Source organism: Empidonax traillii, unplaced genomic scaffold, assembly GCF_003031625.1.
Source record: "Empidonax traillii isolate 1590-97213 ecotype Southwest subspecies unplaced genomic scaffold, ASM303162v1 scaffold503:size689781, whole genome shotgun sequence".
Taxonomy (NCBI): Eukaryota; Metazoa; Chordata; class Aves; order Passeriformes; family Tyrannidae; genus Empidonax; species Empidonax traillii.
Genome location: NW_020955696.1, coordinates 519,073 through 535,196, shown reverse-complemented (window position 1 = coordinate 535,196; position 16,124 = coordinate 519,073). Strand labels below are relative to the sequence as shown.

Sequence of the window (16,124 nt, the reverse complement as noted above, 5' to 3'; positions counted from 1 at the left end):
CTTGGAAAGCTCTGCATTAGCTTTGCATTGCCTTGACTTCCAACTGAATAAATGTATCTAATGCTTCCCCTAAAATCTGCATTTCAGTGTCAGTAACTACAAAGACAGATCCAGTTAGCTCCAGTCCCCCTGAGCTAACCAGTAGAGTATTTGCAAAGGAAAATTGTGTCTCATGAATCTCCTGTAATTCTGTGACACGTCAGTAAAGCAGTGGATGAAGTTGAGTCAGCTTAAATAATTTTCAAAAGGTATTTGACAGGGTCCTTTATTAGTTGCTACAAATATTTCTTAAATCATCATGTGTGGAGATACAAAATATTGTTAATCAAAAATTGACTAGGTGAGCCCAAGCAGAGAGGAGGATTAAACAGTCGATTTTCATAATGACCCAGTGATAATTTCTGGTTTTGGCAGTGAATGAACAGCAAGATTATACATGTGGCTAGACTTCAAATCTACATGATACCCATCTCCCTAGTTGTTATTAATTACAATTTTTTTGAATCAATTCAACCATTCCTGGTATCATGTGCCACACAGCAAGATTGATGGCACTAGATAAATAGCATTGCCTTAAGCCTAGAGTGAATACTATTATTTACCTCTGCATGGTACTTTTCCTGAAAAATTACTTACAAGCTAGGGTTAAAAGCCCCAAACAAAACACTGCCAAGCAATCATTAATCCACAAGAAATGTCTTGTTACTTAATTGTTGCTGCGGAAACTGAATTTGGAGCAAGGATACGCAATACTATAGATTTCTTTATTTGAAGGTTTTCCCTTCAGTAAGAAGAAAAGCTAAGTTGGCACACTGAGTAAGATTAACTAGGCTTGGACCTTTATAGCTTGTAAAAGTGGACATTTATGTATGACTGCTGAAAACTGATTTACTGCAGGTAGAGACGAGTCGAGTTGCAGAATTGTAGAGTTACAGTATGTGTGTGAATGAGACATGCCATCACCACTACCACTACCAAGATGTCTGTCCAAAAAAAGAAAAATCACTGCAACCCTCACAAGGAGAAATGTGTGTTAAAAAACAAAGAGGGGGCCTCCAAGCTGCCCCTTGGACTTGTGCATCTGGCTGCATCTCAAACAAGCTGTCCTGCAGTTGGGCACACACGCTCATCCACATGTATTTTGAAGCAATCTGGTCAGGGCATCCTTCTTTGAACCAAAAGTCTTTGTTTTCCACACTTCTGGACCCCAAATGTCTTCGCAGTACCTTCTTTAGTTAACATTGTTCAGGACTTTAAGGTTAATGTAATCAATTTTGAAGAAGATCTAAATTGGTTTTAAATTAGACCATTATCTTGTAGCGGCTAGAACATTTTCTGATGCCAGGTGTTTCTGACTTATTTTCTGTTTGATTCATGCTAAAAAAGACCCTGCTTTTTCTCTCTTTTTGATTTCAAAAATCTTTTGTGCCAAACAAGGTTCTAACACCAGTCTGAAGGCTCTGAGGATCTTAAGTAATTTAAAATTTTCATCAGTTTTCAGTCCAGCGGGTGCCTCATGCCAGTACTACCAATCCCAAACTCCAAAGACAGGCAAGTTACCTGAGCAGAGAAGAGAAACTGTGCATGAAAGTTAATTTTAACATTAAAAGTTGAGTCCTTTCTCTTTAGTTAGTTAAATAGTTGCCATTTGGGCTTGCATTTTCAAACATTTAACACTGTGTACTAAAAAATGTGATCTTGATATAATCATATGTCACCACTAGTGTTTTTAATCTGTCTCAAATATCTTCAGATTGAGTCTAAAATCCCAAGATTTGGCACACAGCAACATATTCTGGGGTTGTCTCTGTTTGACCTTGCAAGGTGTTGACACTTGCTGGACACCTAAATCCTTTCTCATGGTTTTTGAGATGCTATTCTTGGCAACCAGAAGAAGACTGTGCATATAGTTTAATGTTTCTCTTTCTAAAAAATACTTTACTACATTTAAATCTTACCACTCCTCAGTCTTGACAACAAATAGTTTGGGATATTTTTTCACAGTAGTTTTCTGATTATTTTTTCCTAATTTGATTTAATTTTATAGTTGTCTGAATGTCAAAGTGTAATGGAAAATACACCATATGATCACAACTCAATATATTTTTCTAGTAAATTTACATTCAGATATTCATGATAATGGCAATTATTAACCCTGACAGTTATCAGTGGTCTTACTAAATCTTTGTGTCAGAAGGGGTTACATCAAATTTAAATTATGTAGAAAGCATTATTATATACCACAACTCAAAGTAAAAAAGGAGAAGAGAAGCTAGCTGGGAAAAAAAAAAAAAAAAAAAAAGAAAAAGAAAAAGAAGACCATTAAGGCTATTTTTCATTGAAGTGTGGATGAGAAATAATCTTGGGGAAAAGAAGAAGTGAAAGATTTTGACATGTCAAAAAAAGGTCACCCTTATTTTTAATCAGCCCTCTGGTCCTTTCCCTGGATGAAGGCATCATTGTCAGACTCAGGCAGGCAAGATGGGAGGAAGGAGCTCTGCTGCCGTAACAGATTGGTTTCTGCATGGCATATAGCAGACTTCTCAGAAGATGTTTCCCAGAAGGTGACAGTGGGGGTCACCAGTCGTATAACCTGGAAGAACTGCTTCTTGAACAAATGGAAATCATAAGTACTGAGCAGAATATTTCACAAGTAGGATAACTTTAGGTCAAAGCCACCAGATGTTCCCAGTCTGGCTGCTCCCATTCTTCAATTGACAGAGATCACGTGAAGCATTGCCCTTCAGAAGAAAGGGACGCACAGTCATTCCTATGCATTCTATTGGGCTCAGCACCTCAACTTCTAGGGAAAAACACTTTTGTTGGGAACAGGGTTTTACCAGTGGAAACATCTTTAGTCTATATACACAATATTACATTTTCTACAAAGTAAACAAATGGTCCCATAAGTGAAAAGCAGAGAAAAGCAAGTGTGAAAATGATGCTCTTTTAAATCACAATTTTAGGGTTAAATATCCACATTGCAAATCTCCATTTTGTCAATTTATTATCATAAACCTTTACTGTTGGAAAATTTCTCGATATGTAATTCCTTAATCTTTTACAAACAATAGCACTGTGCCAGGTATTTGTAGCAAACAGCAATCTGATTGCCTATGTTTTTTGTTGCCTGAGTTTTAAGAAGTTACTGTATATTAAAAATTACTATATCCTGTTATTGCTTGCACTTATCAGATAAGGAAGTCATAAGATGAATGATCTGCCTCAAAGAACTGAAAAGCAGAGCAATTCTGATACTGAAACTGCAAACCAGATGATGCTCTGATTAGAGGCACGCACATAGATTATAGAAGTATAATAAATCATGTAACTTTTTAGCCTCAAATAAAATAAAAGAATGCAGTTTTTATTAGGAAATAAACTGTTTATCAAGAATGCTTTAAAGGTGACATTTATTACTAATAAACTATGTTGAAAGGCCTGATCTTTTCATTGGCAGAACAGTCAGAGACTTTCCACTATGTAAAAAATACCACAGCTCAGTCCATGCTGGGTCAGGAAGCAGTTCCATCAGCGCTAACGAAGGACGGGCAAGAGACTCACATGCACTTTTTTTCAAACAAGAACATTTTCTTTTCTCTTTAAAAAAGAATGAGTCATGGAAATATAACTCCAGTGTTATTTTGGGACTGATTGTGGATCTCTGCATGACTCCTTGGAATATCACCGAGAAACAATTCCACAGTCAGCTAAGGGCAGCAAAACCCAGCAAAGCATCTGCCAGGCAAACTCTTGATAGTGTCAGCAAGCCCCCTGCTTAGGCAGGATGTTATTTGCTCTTGAACTCTTCAAACATATGGGCCAGCTCTTCAGGGTTGTCACGCTTGGCACTACTTCTCATATTAGTTCTATTAAATTATTGTGTACCAAATATTATGTCTATTAGTGCTGAATATGTCAAAAAAACATGTCCATCCCTTAACATCGTGCACTGGAGAGGAATATGAAGCCTCTCTCTTAACAAACTTCTTATCTGAAGTGTTTAATTTACCCCTCCCTAAAAACAGCATTGCTTTGGAGACCAACTCATTCAGGCTTGAATGATAACAGTACTGAACATGTGTCTACCTGCTACCTGAAGCTGTGTCAAGGATGACCACATTTCTAGTCAGGTCAAGCTGACCTGTCTTTTAGGTGTTAAAAAATGTCCCTTAAGCCAACACAGGGAGGAGACAAAGAGGGAGTGCAGCACACCTTGTTTAGGGCTTGCCCCATTTCTGTGAAAGGCACAAATACACTGAAATTAGGAACTTATTCAACTCCTTTACAATGATAAGGGCAATTTTAGGAATAACTGTTGAGTAAGGGCTAAGCATTTATTATTCTGACCTTGTCTATGAAATCTGTTTTGTGATGAGTACATAGTGTGTACACTGTTACTTGGTCATGAACTGAAATTTCTATTCCCATGCTTCATGTTAGTCTTACTAGCCAGAATACATTGTGTGATTAAAATGTGTTTGCAGATTGTCAGAAAAATCAAACTTCTTGCACTTGAGATCCATTACCTGTTTGTGAAAATGAAACGGTGCTTAATAACTACTCTCAAGAGTGTGTAAAAATCATTGTAGCTCATGTAGTGTCTAGGTTATGTGAAAAGTGGGCATTTCCTAGAAGCTGCAACAACTTTAATATTGCACTAACCAGGCACTCTTGCTACTGATATGCTATCATTGTTCTCCTATTCCACTGACTTTCTAAACACAGTTTGCTGAATTATACTGTTTTTCAGGAGATGACCCATTCATGGCCTCCACCACTGTCAGCTATTCACACACCAGGAAAGGCAGAGCAAAGCAAGTTTCCCTTCCCAAATAAGGTAAGATGTGCAGCATCATGTAGAACCATTCCTCCTGCACCTCACAATATGTCCTACACAAGCCCTGACTGAGTGTGTGAGGTCTCTGGCCTGAGTTTGATGCCCTGCTGATGATCTTCTCCATATGTGTGTGCGAGTATTCCCTGCTTTTCCCTGCTTACAGCCTCAGGAAGGCTACACACTCTTGTCTGTGGATCTCTTGGCAGCAGAACTGATGCTGATGTGTGGGTCATGGATTCTTCCACCACAAGGCAAAACCTCAGGTGTCTCGAATGGGATGTCCAGTTGTGACGCTTTCTGTGGGCGCCTGCTGAGGCTCCTGCCTTAGGGCACGTACGGCTGCGGCCCCTTGCACCCATTGCTCCTGCGTCATTTGGCTTCACTTGCACACATCTCCTGCCACCTACCTGACTTCAAGGGGCAACTTTGTTATAGAGGCAGGCAGCCCAGTGCCATGATACCCAGAGGGGCCACAGAAGCATTTGCCGGGGAACTGTTTGATTGCCTCAAGGGACCAAAGCCACTGGTCCTGCTGATGGTCCCTCAAAACTAGCTCTACTATTGTTGTGTATCCCATGGAGGATACAGTGTGGCATGAGAAAGCTCATCAGCACGAGCTTGGGGAAACCACAATATTTATGCATGATAAGTCAGGAGGGAATGAAGTCAGCTATCCTGTGCAAGAGCCAGTAAATTTCACGTTGTATCACCATATAATTTTTAGATGTCACAAGCATATTTCATGAAGTGTTCAAGCTTGAAAGATGATATTGATGCTGTTTATAGTCTTTCTCCTGTTAATGCAAGTTCCTTTGGCAACTTTTAAGTCCATTCTGCAAAGTTTAGTCCAGGGAATAATTGTAGCCACAAAGCCAAGAAAACTTCATTTGCCTACAGTAAAACAGCTTTTCCGTGCATGAGAGTGTTATGATTTTGAAGTATCAGTGGTGTAACCCAAAATATCTCTGGCATGTTATGAAAGAAAAAGAAGGAAATAACTCACAATTTGATCGTTGAAGGCAGACAGATGACTAAAGATGGTAGGCGGGCTAGAGGCTTGTTAAGTTAGGATAAGTCCAGTAGGAGATAGATGGATCAGCAGCTTACAAGCAAGTGAAATGCCAGATAGGGGTGACAAAGTGAAGCAGTGCTTGCAGCTCTGCAGTTTCTGACACAATTACCACCACATGATGTGCTTTCATGGCATGTGTGCAGATGTGCATAAGCAAGGTGCATACATGCACCTGTCAGTGTGTGTGTGTGGCCATCGTGAATGCACTGCCTCACAACTGTATGTGTTGTATATGATGTGTCAGTGATATCCTATATGATAAATATAGGAATAGGAGAACCACAGATGAGAGAGCAACGATATGTGAATAATGCTTGATAATTGACTTTCTCATATTCTATCTGCCTGTTCATCCATCTCACTGGGAAATTTTCTATATTGCAGAGCCATTTCAGAGATCTACCATTCATTTTTAAAGATAATTTTTAAGGTGGTTTCCTTTTCTCTTACCCAAGTAGAATTTCTTTCTTTTTTTTTTCTTTTAAGCTTAGGATGGACAAGATTTCATTTAGCATTATGTAGGCATACTTCTGTACGTATAATAACGTCACAACTGTATTGTGGTCTGAGTGGTCTGCATGGTCCAAAATTAGAGTGCTTTGTGTGAAATGGGGAAGAAGTACCTTAAAAAACTCATCAGAGTCCTGGAATAATCCTGTATTACTGGCCATAGATTATGTTAATTCTAGACACCATTTCTATTTTAAAATATTTTAAAATTTAAAAGTTAGTCTGTGGCTTAGTCTGAATCTGCAGTCATGGATTTTAGAAGGCATCTGCTTTTCAGGCTCCAAAATGCAAAGAATGGTTTCCTAATTTTTCAAACCACGTTTCTGAAACCTTCACAAGCTAGCTATTGCTTTTCATAAAGCATGGTGTAAAATCTTTATTGGACTTCATAGGGGATGTCTCCATAGCTCTTAAAAAGCTTTCCTATAGGTAAACTACATAGCTGTCCCAACTTTTTAAAACTTGGGGACTACAGCAAACTGTTGTGTATCATGCATTATTTGGATGAACAGGCCTGTCAGTTAAGTAGTGACCAAGGCCAACAAAGAGACTGAAGGGCTAAATTTGGGGCATCAGCTTTATCTCTTAGTTCCAAGCCATGCATGGTAACATTAATTCCTTTTCAGTCTTAATGTCAGTATTGAGAGATCAGTTCAATTCATTTGCAATGACTCTTCCAGCAAGAGAAGTAAGAAGGCTATCATCCCTTTTAACAGAAGACAGTTTCCAAGCATAAAGATACTCATCATTTTGGGAAGGGGAAGAAAAGAAGCCTGTAGGACTCCTACCCTGTTGCGAGGGTGCAAATCATAATTACTTTTCTGTCCATAAAAACTGATGTCAGCATCATTAGTTCACATACATGCCACACTGCTTTTAACCTGCAACTCAAGTAATTAGCGAACCGATAGCTTGACACTTGAAATTTATTAATTAGGCTATTAAAGTTGCCAAGGCCACAGCAACCGTAGCTAGACTGGTTTTGAAATCAGTCTAGTAATAAGGGCTAAATAACTGAGATTTATATATCACAAATATAACAGAATTGCACATTTGAAACAGCATGAGTAGATGTATCCATCATTATAACTATATGTTGATTTGATGGAGGGGATGTATGGGCATATGCTGAACTTCTGTATGAAATCAGACCTCATTAATGTGGGCAGTCTGCATTGATTCACAAGAATGGAAGGAGAGTCTGGGTCAGGTTTGACACGTGTGGCAGTGGCCAATAGATTTCCAAGTACAGCGCTGCTGGAAGAATACCATTAGGGAACTGTCCTTTATGTAATGGAGGGCATAAAGTTACTTCTCATCCTTAACTTTGAGTTTTCTTTTTCTCTGGAATTAATTTGTACTCTTGAATTTACTAGGAATGTGCAATGACAGTCTCTTTATTTCTTGTTTTCCAAGCTTAAGGAAAAATGAATCAGTGTGTGATGCGACTGGTTGTGTGTGCTTTTCTTTCTCCTATCTCTGCCACACTTTGTTATGTATAAATGATCAGGCATTTCATGATTTTAATTTTACTAAAAGTATCTTAATAAATAAAAAACCTTTAAATGAATAATTAAATTTGTAAATAAGAGCTCGCTTGATGCTTCTGCAAATAAGCTTTCATGTTCAGGTATTAGTTCTCTTGTGCAGGAAAAAATGCTGTTAATTCTGCTGACTGCTTTGCTCTCTTTCTTCATTTTTACTGTGATTCATGTCTTGAAAGTTTGATCAGGTGTTTGATTTCTGGTTATGTATATGTGAGATTATGGGATCAGCCATCATTTTGTTATTTGAGAATTAATTTGTCCACTCCAGGAGAACTGGTGTCTTGTCACAAAGCTATTGGGTGATTATTCTCAGCAGAAGCTAAGTTATCATAGTGATGTTGTTCTTTACATGCTCAATTAATTTAGTTTTTCCTTTCTTGTTGACTTTAACAAGCTGGAGCAAATACACTGGACGATAATCTTCAGAAATGAAAATTTCAGCTTTTTAGTAATATAAAGCCATACTTTTTCTACCTCACTGGGAGCATTCTGTATTTCTCTATGAGATATTTGTGTTAACCTTTATCATTCAGGCTAATTTGTTGAGAATCAACAAATTTTAAAGAATCAGTTAAAAGGAAATGTGAAAATGTGTACAGGTTACATGTTTTGCTGATGTTAAATTTTAGATTATGCACAGCTAATGGCAGAGTTAAGATACTGTGCTAGGCAGTTAAAGGGGAGGTTAATGAAAATGTAGAAGAGTAAGCAAGATCCTTGTTTAGAAGTTTCAAGCACATTTACAAATATGAGGGTGAACATGCTCTAAAAGTCTACATTTATTGGGAATGTGGCAGGATACAAGAATAGCATTTAAATTCAAGTGTACATACCATTATATCACTGCTGCAAACTGATCTTGACTTTTTAAGATTACATTCAGGAAAAAACAGCCTTTAATTTCTCTTCATCAGAAACATTCACAAAAAACTGGCTCAATTTGTCAAAAGTGCACAGTTTCACTTTACTGAGAAATGATTCTCGGCATGTGAAACACGGTACAGATTTTCTCATATTGCAGTAGAAGGTAGAAATTCTTAGGGCTTGCCCAAAAATTTGATGTCTCGCATTACAGGTGTGTAGGATGGAAGTGAGTTGCTGATGTGTATTGTAGTATTAAAATTACAGATCAAAGCAGTCTGGAGAGCCTTGACTCCAGAGCAAATTGTACAGATCGAGGGGTTTTGATCAGCTGAGCCCTCAAGACCCCAGAGCCTGCAGTCTAGCCAATGTGTGTTTAGAGAGGCCAAGAAGCTCTTGGGACTTAAGCCCCTGAGGTGTGCTCCTGAGGGACTTAGCAGCATAATCTCAGCTGGCCAAGTCAGAGCATTCGTGAGCTTTCAGGGGACTTGCAATTCCTTTCTTGATGATCTGTGTGTTTGGCTCATCACTCGGCCTCTGAGGACCAGGGATCTGGTCCAGAGCCCATTTCCTCACCAAAAATGACCACATGTGTTGCTGTGGGTGCCTGGCCTCTCTGAGTAGTCTTAGCTGCAGTCATAACTGTGTCAGTCCTCTGTGTGTCTGGGTTATTCAGAAGCAGTTAAATACAGGATACCTTCCCTGCTGTCATCCATAGCAAAGTATTCTTCTTTCCCTTAATTTCAGTATCTTTTTGTTATTGTTTATATTTGTATTCCCTTTTATTTATAGGCTTCTTTTATGTTTTATGAATACAAACAAATTCTGTGAGTAAAACGCAGTGAGAGAACATTTGTACATGTGGATAAAAAGGCCTGATTTATTGCACCATATTCACAGATATTGCTGTTGTCATACAAGGTTGACCTTGTAATCTCAGGGACCCAGAACTAGTCTTATTTCCATTGTCTGATGCTGTCAATGTCAACATGAGAAAAAGAAGACCAGCTGTGCTACCATCTCAGGAATCCAATGGTCCATGAAACAATATTGGTCTTCCCTCTGTCTTCTCATCTAAACTTGTAGAAGATAATAGACAAGTTTTGGCTGATCAATAAATGAATAGTGAGCAGGGGGGTCGTAATTGCTATAAAAGGAATTGCACTATTAAAAGGTTGTTGTGAAATAAGTTTACAAGCCTTAGAATTAATGGATTTTCCAAGAAATATTGGATTTATTCTTGTAATTGAAAATTACTTTGAAACCAAATGAACAATCATCAATGCTGTTTGTATTGTTAAGGTAATGTCCAAGCAAGTATTGCAGCTAAAAATTGCTGTAAAATAACACACCTTACCTTTTTTCTGTATTATTGTAGGAGTCACAACAGGGATCTACAGGACACAGCAATACAAGTAAGTACCAACTCATTTTCTGGCTACATTTGGAGCGGGGGTTGAAGTGACTATGAAAAAGAAGCAACTGATGAGCAAGGGACCAGTAGCAGACTGGGACAGTGCAGAGCCTCAGCAGGCAGTACTCAGTTATGTGGCAGAATGTGGAGAACCAAACTGAAGAGTGACCATCAAAATGTCAAATCTTTTGGTGGCCTGGGAAGAACAAAAAGTATTAATTTTGTTATGGCCATTTCATTATGTAAATGAGAAAGACTGAAAGGGCAAAAGAGTGTCTTTTTTTGGAAAGCCAGAAAAGAGAGGACCTAATTGCAGGCCCAGATCCAGACTGCCAGAAAATTCTGCAAGAAGACTTGTTATCGTTTATCTTTCATAGGCAATGGTGTATTTTGTGGCCATTGCACAGTAATAAGCTACATAAATCCTGCCAAACTAACACCAAATAATGTTTTGAAGACCACATAGCCATGGGTCTTTTGGCTAACATTGTGGGTAGGGAAGCGATATTTGCTTGTTTAGCTCCTGGTCAGGGCTTTTCAGTGGACTCCAGTTTACAAATCATGGTCCAGATCAGCAGCATTTTAATTACATTTAGTTACGGTAAAAAACTTAGCAGCTGTATTGAAAGGGAAGATTGAATTGTTCTGCAAAACAAAATATTAATCCTCTCCCCTGACACCTCTGACGGTTGTTGATGTTGTCTTGCATATTAAAAATACATGATCCTATTCTGCTCTCCACATAAAATGATTGCAACCAAAGGAATTATTTTGCTAGCTTCCTGACCTGTCAGCCAACACAGAGCCCTGTTTGCAAATTGCAGGGCTGTGACTGAAGACAAAAAGTGCCCTGAGCTGGTAGCTAGGGCTTTGAAAGGGTCTAGTCACTCACTGCGTGAGGGAAAAGACATCCAGGGAGACAAGGCTGGGAGATGTAGGCTCTTAAAACGGTGTGGCTCTTCACTGGGGAAAGGTCGGCATGCAGAAGGCAATGTTGTGAAGAAACATGCAGTGGTGTCACTTAATTGCTGGCATTGGTTTGATATCGGTTCAAGTACCAGCACTAAGGAAGTAATAAAAGGCAAAGGGGATGAGGTTCTGTCAGAAAATAATGAATACAGTAATGAGAGAAGGAAGCACAAAAGAGCCATAACAGAGAGGGCTATGCAAACACAGGCAGAGGCACAAGCACCACAAACACACCAGCTGAGCTGAGGGCTTTGCAGTGACATCAGAGGCCGCAGTACCTGGCCAGCTTTGGTCATAGCTGAGTAGCTCCTTCTTTCAGCAACTGAATAAAATAGGTTATTCTGCAGATTTAATGAAACTCACTTTCCTGTGGATTATGCAAGTGATCCCACATCCTTAAAAGTTTCCCCTGCTCTTTACTCCAATGGTCTCTGACTCCATTTCACTTCCAATTCCCCCATTTGCCTTCCCACACCATAGTACCTCCAACTGCTTATCTCCTCACTCATCCTGTTTAGCAAAGTCAGCATGTTTGCACCTGGGCAGAAGCCAGACTTGATACTACCGACTGGCTGATGGTAACCAAACCAAATAGTAGCTGAACCAATGCAGAAATGTTTTATTCATTGGTAGCAAAAGTTTGGGTCGCTGTCAAATACCCAGACACTTTTCCTAACATCACAGAGAGATATAGATTTTACCAGTCCTGTGTGTCAAACTCAAAGGAAATTTGGGGAAAAAAATTATTCAGATGCATAGTGGGTTTACCCTTACCAGGTGTCCACCAAAGCTACTCTATCTTTCTCCTCCTCACTTGGACACAGAAGAGAAAAGACAACAAAAGGCTCGTGGGTAGAGGTAAGGGCAGGGAGAGATCACTCACCAGTTATCATCATGGGCAAAACAGACTCAACTCAAGGAAATTAATTTAATTGATAACCAGTCAAATCAGAGTAAGACAATGAGAAATAAAATCAAAGCTTAAAAGCACCTTCCCCTCACCCATGCCTTCTTCCTGGGCTCAACTTCACTCCCAAATTTTCTGCCTCCTCCCCCCCAGCAGTGTAAGGGGAACTGAGAATGGGAGCTGCAGTCAGTTCATCATACCTTGTCTCTGACACTCCTTGCTCCACAGGGGAAGCGTTCCTCACCCTCTTCTCCTGCTCCAGCATGGAGTCTCTCCCATGGGAGATGATCCTCCACAAACTCCTCCAACGAGTCCTTCCCACGGGCTTCAGTTCTCATGAACTGCTCCAGTGTGGGTCCCTTTCACAGGGTGCAGTCCTTCAGGAACAGACTGCTCCAGTGTGGGCCCCCTGTGGGGTCCTAAGTCCTGCCAGCAAACCTGCTCCAGCACAGGCTCCTCTCTTCACGGGTCCACAGGTCCTTCGAGGAGCCTGCTCCAGTGCGGGTGTCCCACGCTGTCACAGCCTCCTTTGTGCATCCACCTGCTTCAGCATGGGGTCTCCCATTGGTTGCAGGTGGATCTCTGCTCTACCATGAACCTCCACAGTCTGCAGGGGAACAGGCTGCCTCACCGTGGTCTTCACCACGGGCTGTAGGGGAACCTGTGCTGCGGCACCTGGACCACCTTCTCACCCTCTTTCTTCACTGACCTCAGTGTCTGCAGAGCTGTTTTTTTCCATAATCTCACTTCTGTCTCTGGCTGCAGTTGCTTTTGTGCAGCATCTTTCCCCCTTCTTAAATCTGTTATCCCAGAGGCGCTACCACCATCGCTGATGGGCTTGGCCTTGGCCAGCAGCAGGTCTGTCTTGGAGCTGGTTGGCACTGTCTCCATCAGACACAGGGGAAGCTTCTGACAGCTTCTCACAGAAGCCTCCCCATTACCAAAACCTTGCCACGAAAACCCAGTACAGGATGTGAGGAAATACTAGCAAATTGCTCTGTGAGAAAGAAATCTAATGATCTATGTACTGTGTTATCCAAATGCACATCTTCAGAGTCCTAATTAGCTGTTATTTCCCAATGCACCATGTCTTCTTTGGAGTGGCTCTTGAGCCTGTCGTTTGCAATGGTTTTACTGCAGCTGCCAACATTGTCTTTCTCACGGATAATATTTGCATTTCTGTTACCCTTCCCCCACAAGGAAATCAAAGCATTTAAGAACCCATAATGGCTGAAGTTATACAACCCCATCACAATAAATATTATTTATCCCTGTTACCCAATAAGGGAAACATGACCTGGTTAGGTTGAGTGATTCACCAAAATTCCAACTCAGAGGAGAGAGGTCCTTTTCTGGCCACCCACTATTCAGCAGGGAAATCTTACAGAAGTTCACTTGAAATTTATTTTGAAATTTCAGAAATCTGGACACATACCTTCTGCTTGTATCTAAAAATGTTAGGAAAGAAGTGGCGTGAGATGAGGTAGAAACTAGCCAAGAACTCCCAGCTCTGTGGGTAAGGATCTGTGGGCTAATTGTTTCTACTGTGTGTTTTCTGGAGGCATGTGTGCACATACACCCTCCGACACACAGACACGCTGGTTTCAGGAGACATGCACAGCACTTAGCACCTGAAATAAGGTGTGCTAACAGCAGTCCCATAGCAAGGTGGGGAGCACGTTCTTTGTCAATTCCAAAAAGACTAAGAAAAACAAAGGATGACACTAGTGGCCAAAAAGAAGAAGCCAGAAGAATCTAGAGAAGATTCAGCAATTTGGCAAATGCCAGTCTCCCTCCCTGCATGCATTTGGCAGGTTATATAAAAATGAAAAGCAAATCCTAGTCTGGCCAAGACTAAGTATAAAAAAGCCAAGTTGTTGTGACAGGTAATTCTCTTTTACATACGCTTGTCCAAAAAAAAAAAAAATTGTACCATACCTATGACATTCAATTATACTTAAGCTTCACATATTTTTGAAATTTCTAAGATTCAATTAAGTGAGAATAAAATAAAGAATTAATGGCCAGATTTTCTACTCTGATAGGCTGGACTGAAGAGTTTCTACCATCTGTAACAGGCTTCATCCTTGCCCTCCACACAGAAGTATGTTAAGTGACAATTAGCATAAAAGCAGTTACAAATACTTATTGTAGGGTAATTCATTAATATCCAGCTTGGCTAAATCACAGAGATTCCCTTTCCTATTTCCTCACAGTATATATGCTATTTCCCTTCTTGCTGCATTAACATATATTGCTGAAAGTAGAACTAATGTGAACTCTGCTGGCAGAGCACTCAGGAATCCATATTCCCTCTCACACTCAAACAAACCAGTGTTCATGGTAATAATTCATCACTTAGAAAAAGCCCAAGTTACAAATAGAAAATCTTTGAATATATGCCAACTGTTTCTGTGGGTTTCTTGTTCCAAATTACCATAATGCTCCAGGCACCCTAAGGCTGACAAACATATACTGTAGCAACAGCTTTCTAGCTAGCAAGTTTATCATTTGGATATACTTTCTGAGGTCTCTGCTAAAAGTGAAGAGCAACGTAGAGATTATGGGGTGGATGTATTCTGTCCCATGCGGATGCCCCGTTCATGCCTAAATTTTAGGTGCCTTTAGCTGTCCTCTTACAGTAAGTGCTTAACTTCCCTGGAGGCCCACAGAGGCATCAGTGGCTTTGAAGTCATCCAGAGCTTTCCCCATCCTGTTCAATAAAGTTTAGGCACCTCAGTTGGGTAGACACAAACCCTTCCAGAAGGGGGAAGGACAAGATCTAAAAGTATTTGCAATACTCAGAACCTCCTCTACAAGGCACCTGCTTCCAGAATGTCACTGTCTAGACTAAGAGCTTCAGCTTCTTTCTGTGCAGCAGTAGAAGAACATTGGTAGCAAAATCTGCCTCTTCTGAAGGCAACAGCAAGTTTTCCAGAGGTGCCCCTTCCAGCCATTACTGTATGGAAACTGAAGATGAGGACTTCGTCAGGAGCAAATGGATGATGCATAATGCTCACGTGCATGGACTAGGTCGACCGGGAGTTGATGCAAAACCCGCTCAATTCAGTGAGCAGAAAATCAGGCAACACCACAACAGCCTGGCCAAAATAAGCATTTCTCACATTTTTTTCAGAAGGCACAGGTGGATTTTGGTTTAACAAAGCTCATTAAAAGGTAATGGAGAAAAACACATCCGTCAGTAAACCAGTCACATTCAACCTCTGTGCCTCCTTGTCTGCTAGGCAACATAAACTCATGTATAGACAGCTATTAGCATCCAGTGACACACAAGAGGAGCAGCAGCTGCACAGTCGCTAGGTCCAGAATTCAAGGTGATTCAAGTGGAGTGGCATAACCTGTACATCCATGGTAGAGCTAAACAGAAATCTTACAATGAAGTGTAGCTTTCTTGGGTTACTGAGAGAACATTAAATACAAAAAACAACATCAGCCTTCCTGTGTTTTGATGGGGAGTGGGGGGCAGAAAGGAGGGAGAAGGATTTGGCCTGACTTAGCAGAAGCAGTACCACCTCATCAGCCAGCAGCCTGCCTGCCCCTGTCTGTGCTATGTAACTAACTTGTGTTGGGCAGATATATTATTTTGGACCCAGTATGGGCGTCATAACAAGCCAACATGCCAGGACCCATGTGAGTCATAAGGAAATGTGAAGAGGCATCCCTTGGACCTCTGATACTTCTCAAGCCTTTGGGTACCTCACCTCTCTGACACTGAGTGCCTTTGCCAAAATGCACAACATGGCAAAGAGGGCTTCCCCAGCCCCTGACTTACAGGTGCAAAAGAACACATCCTTAATCTGTCAAAATGCATGTGAACCAAAATATCCATTGGCAGATTTGTGCCCTAATCACTGCCTTACTATCTCCTGCTGATACTGTTTTGCTTTGTATGAAATAATTACTGTTCCTAGAGCAGGGTTTTGGAGCAAGTGCATGTTGTATGGAGTACACTCTCAGTAGCAGAACTGTAGAGTCCTAGGGAA

General features: G+C 40.5%; 1 protein-coding gene across 1 annotated transcript in view; it reads left to right on the top strand.

The window, feature by feature from the left end:
• AFF3 (AF4/FMR2 family member 3) overlaps nt 1–16,124 on the top strand; it is a 273,032-nt gene that overhangs the window by 134,607 nt on the left and 122,301 nt on the right. The window contains exons 4-5 of the mRNA XM_027896601.1: nt 4,754–4,840; nt 10,209–10,245. Coding sequence (XP_027752402.1) covers nt 4,754–4,840; nt 10,209–10,245 — 124 coding nt within the window. The remainder of the gene's footprint in view (nt 1–4,753; nt 4,841–10,208; nt 10,246–16,124) is intronic.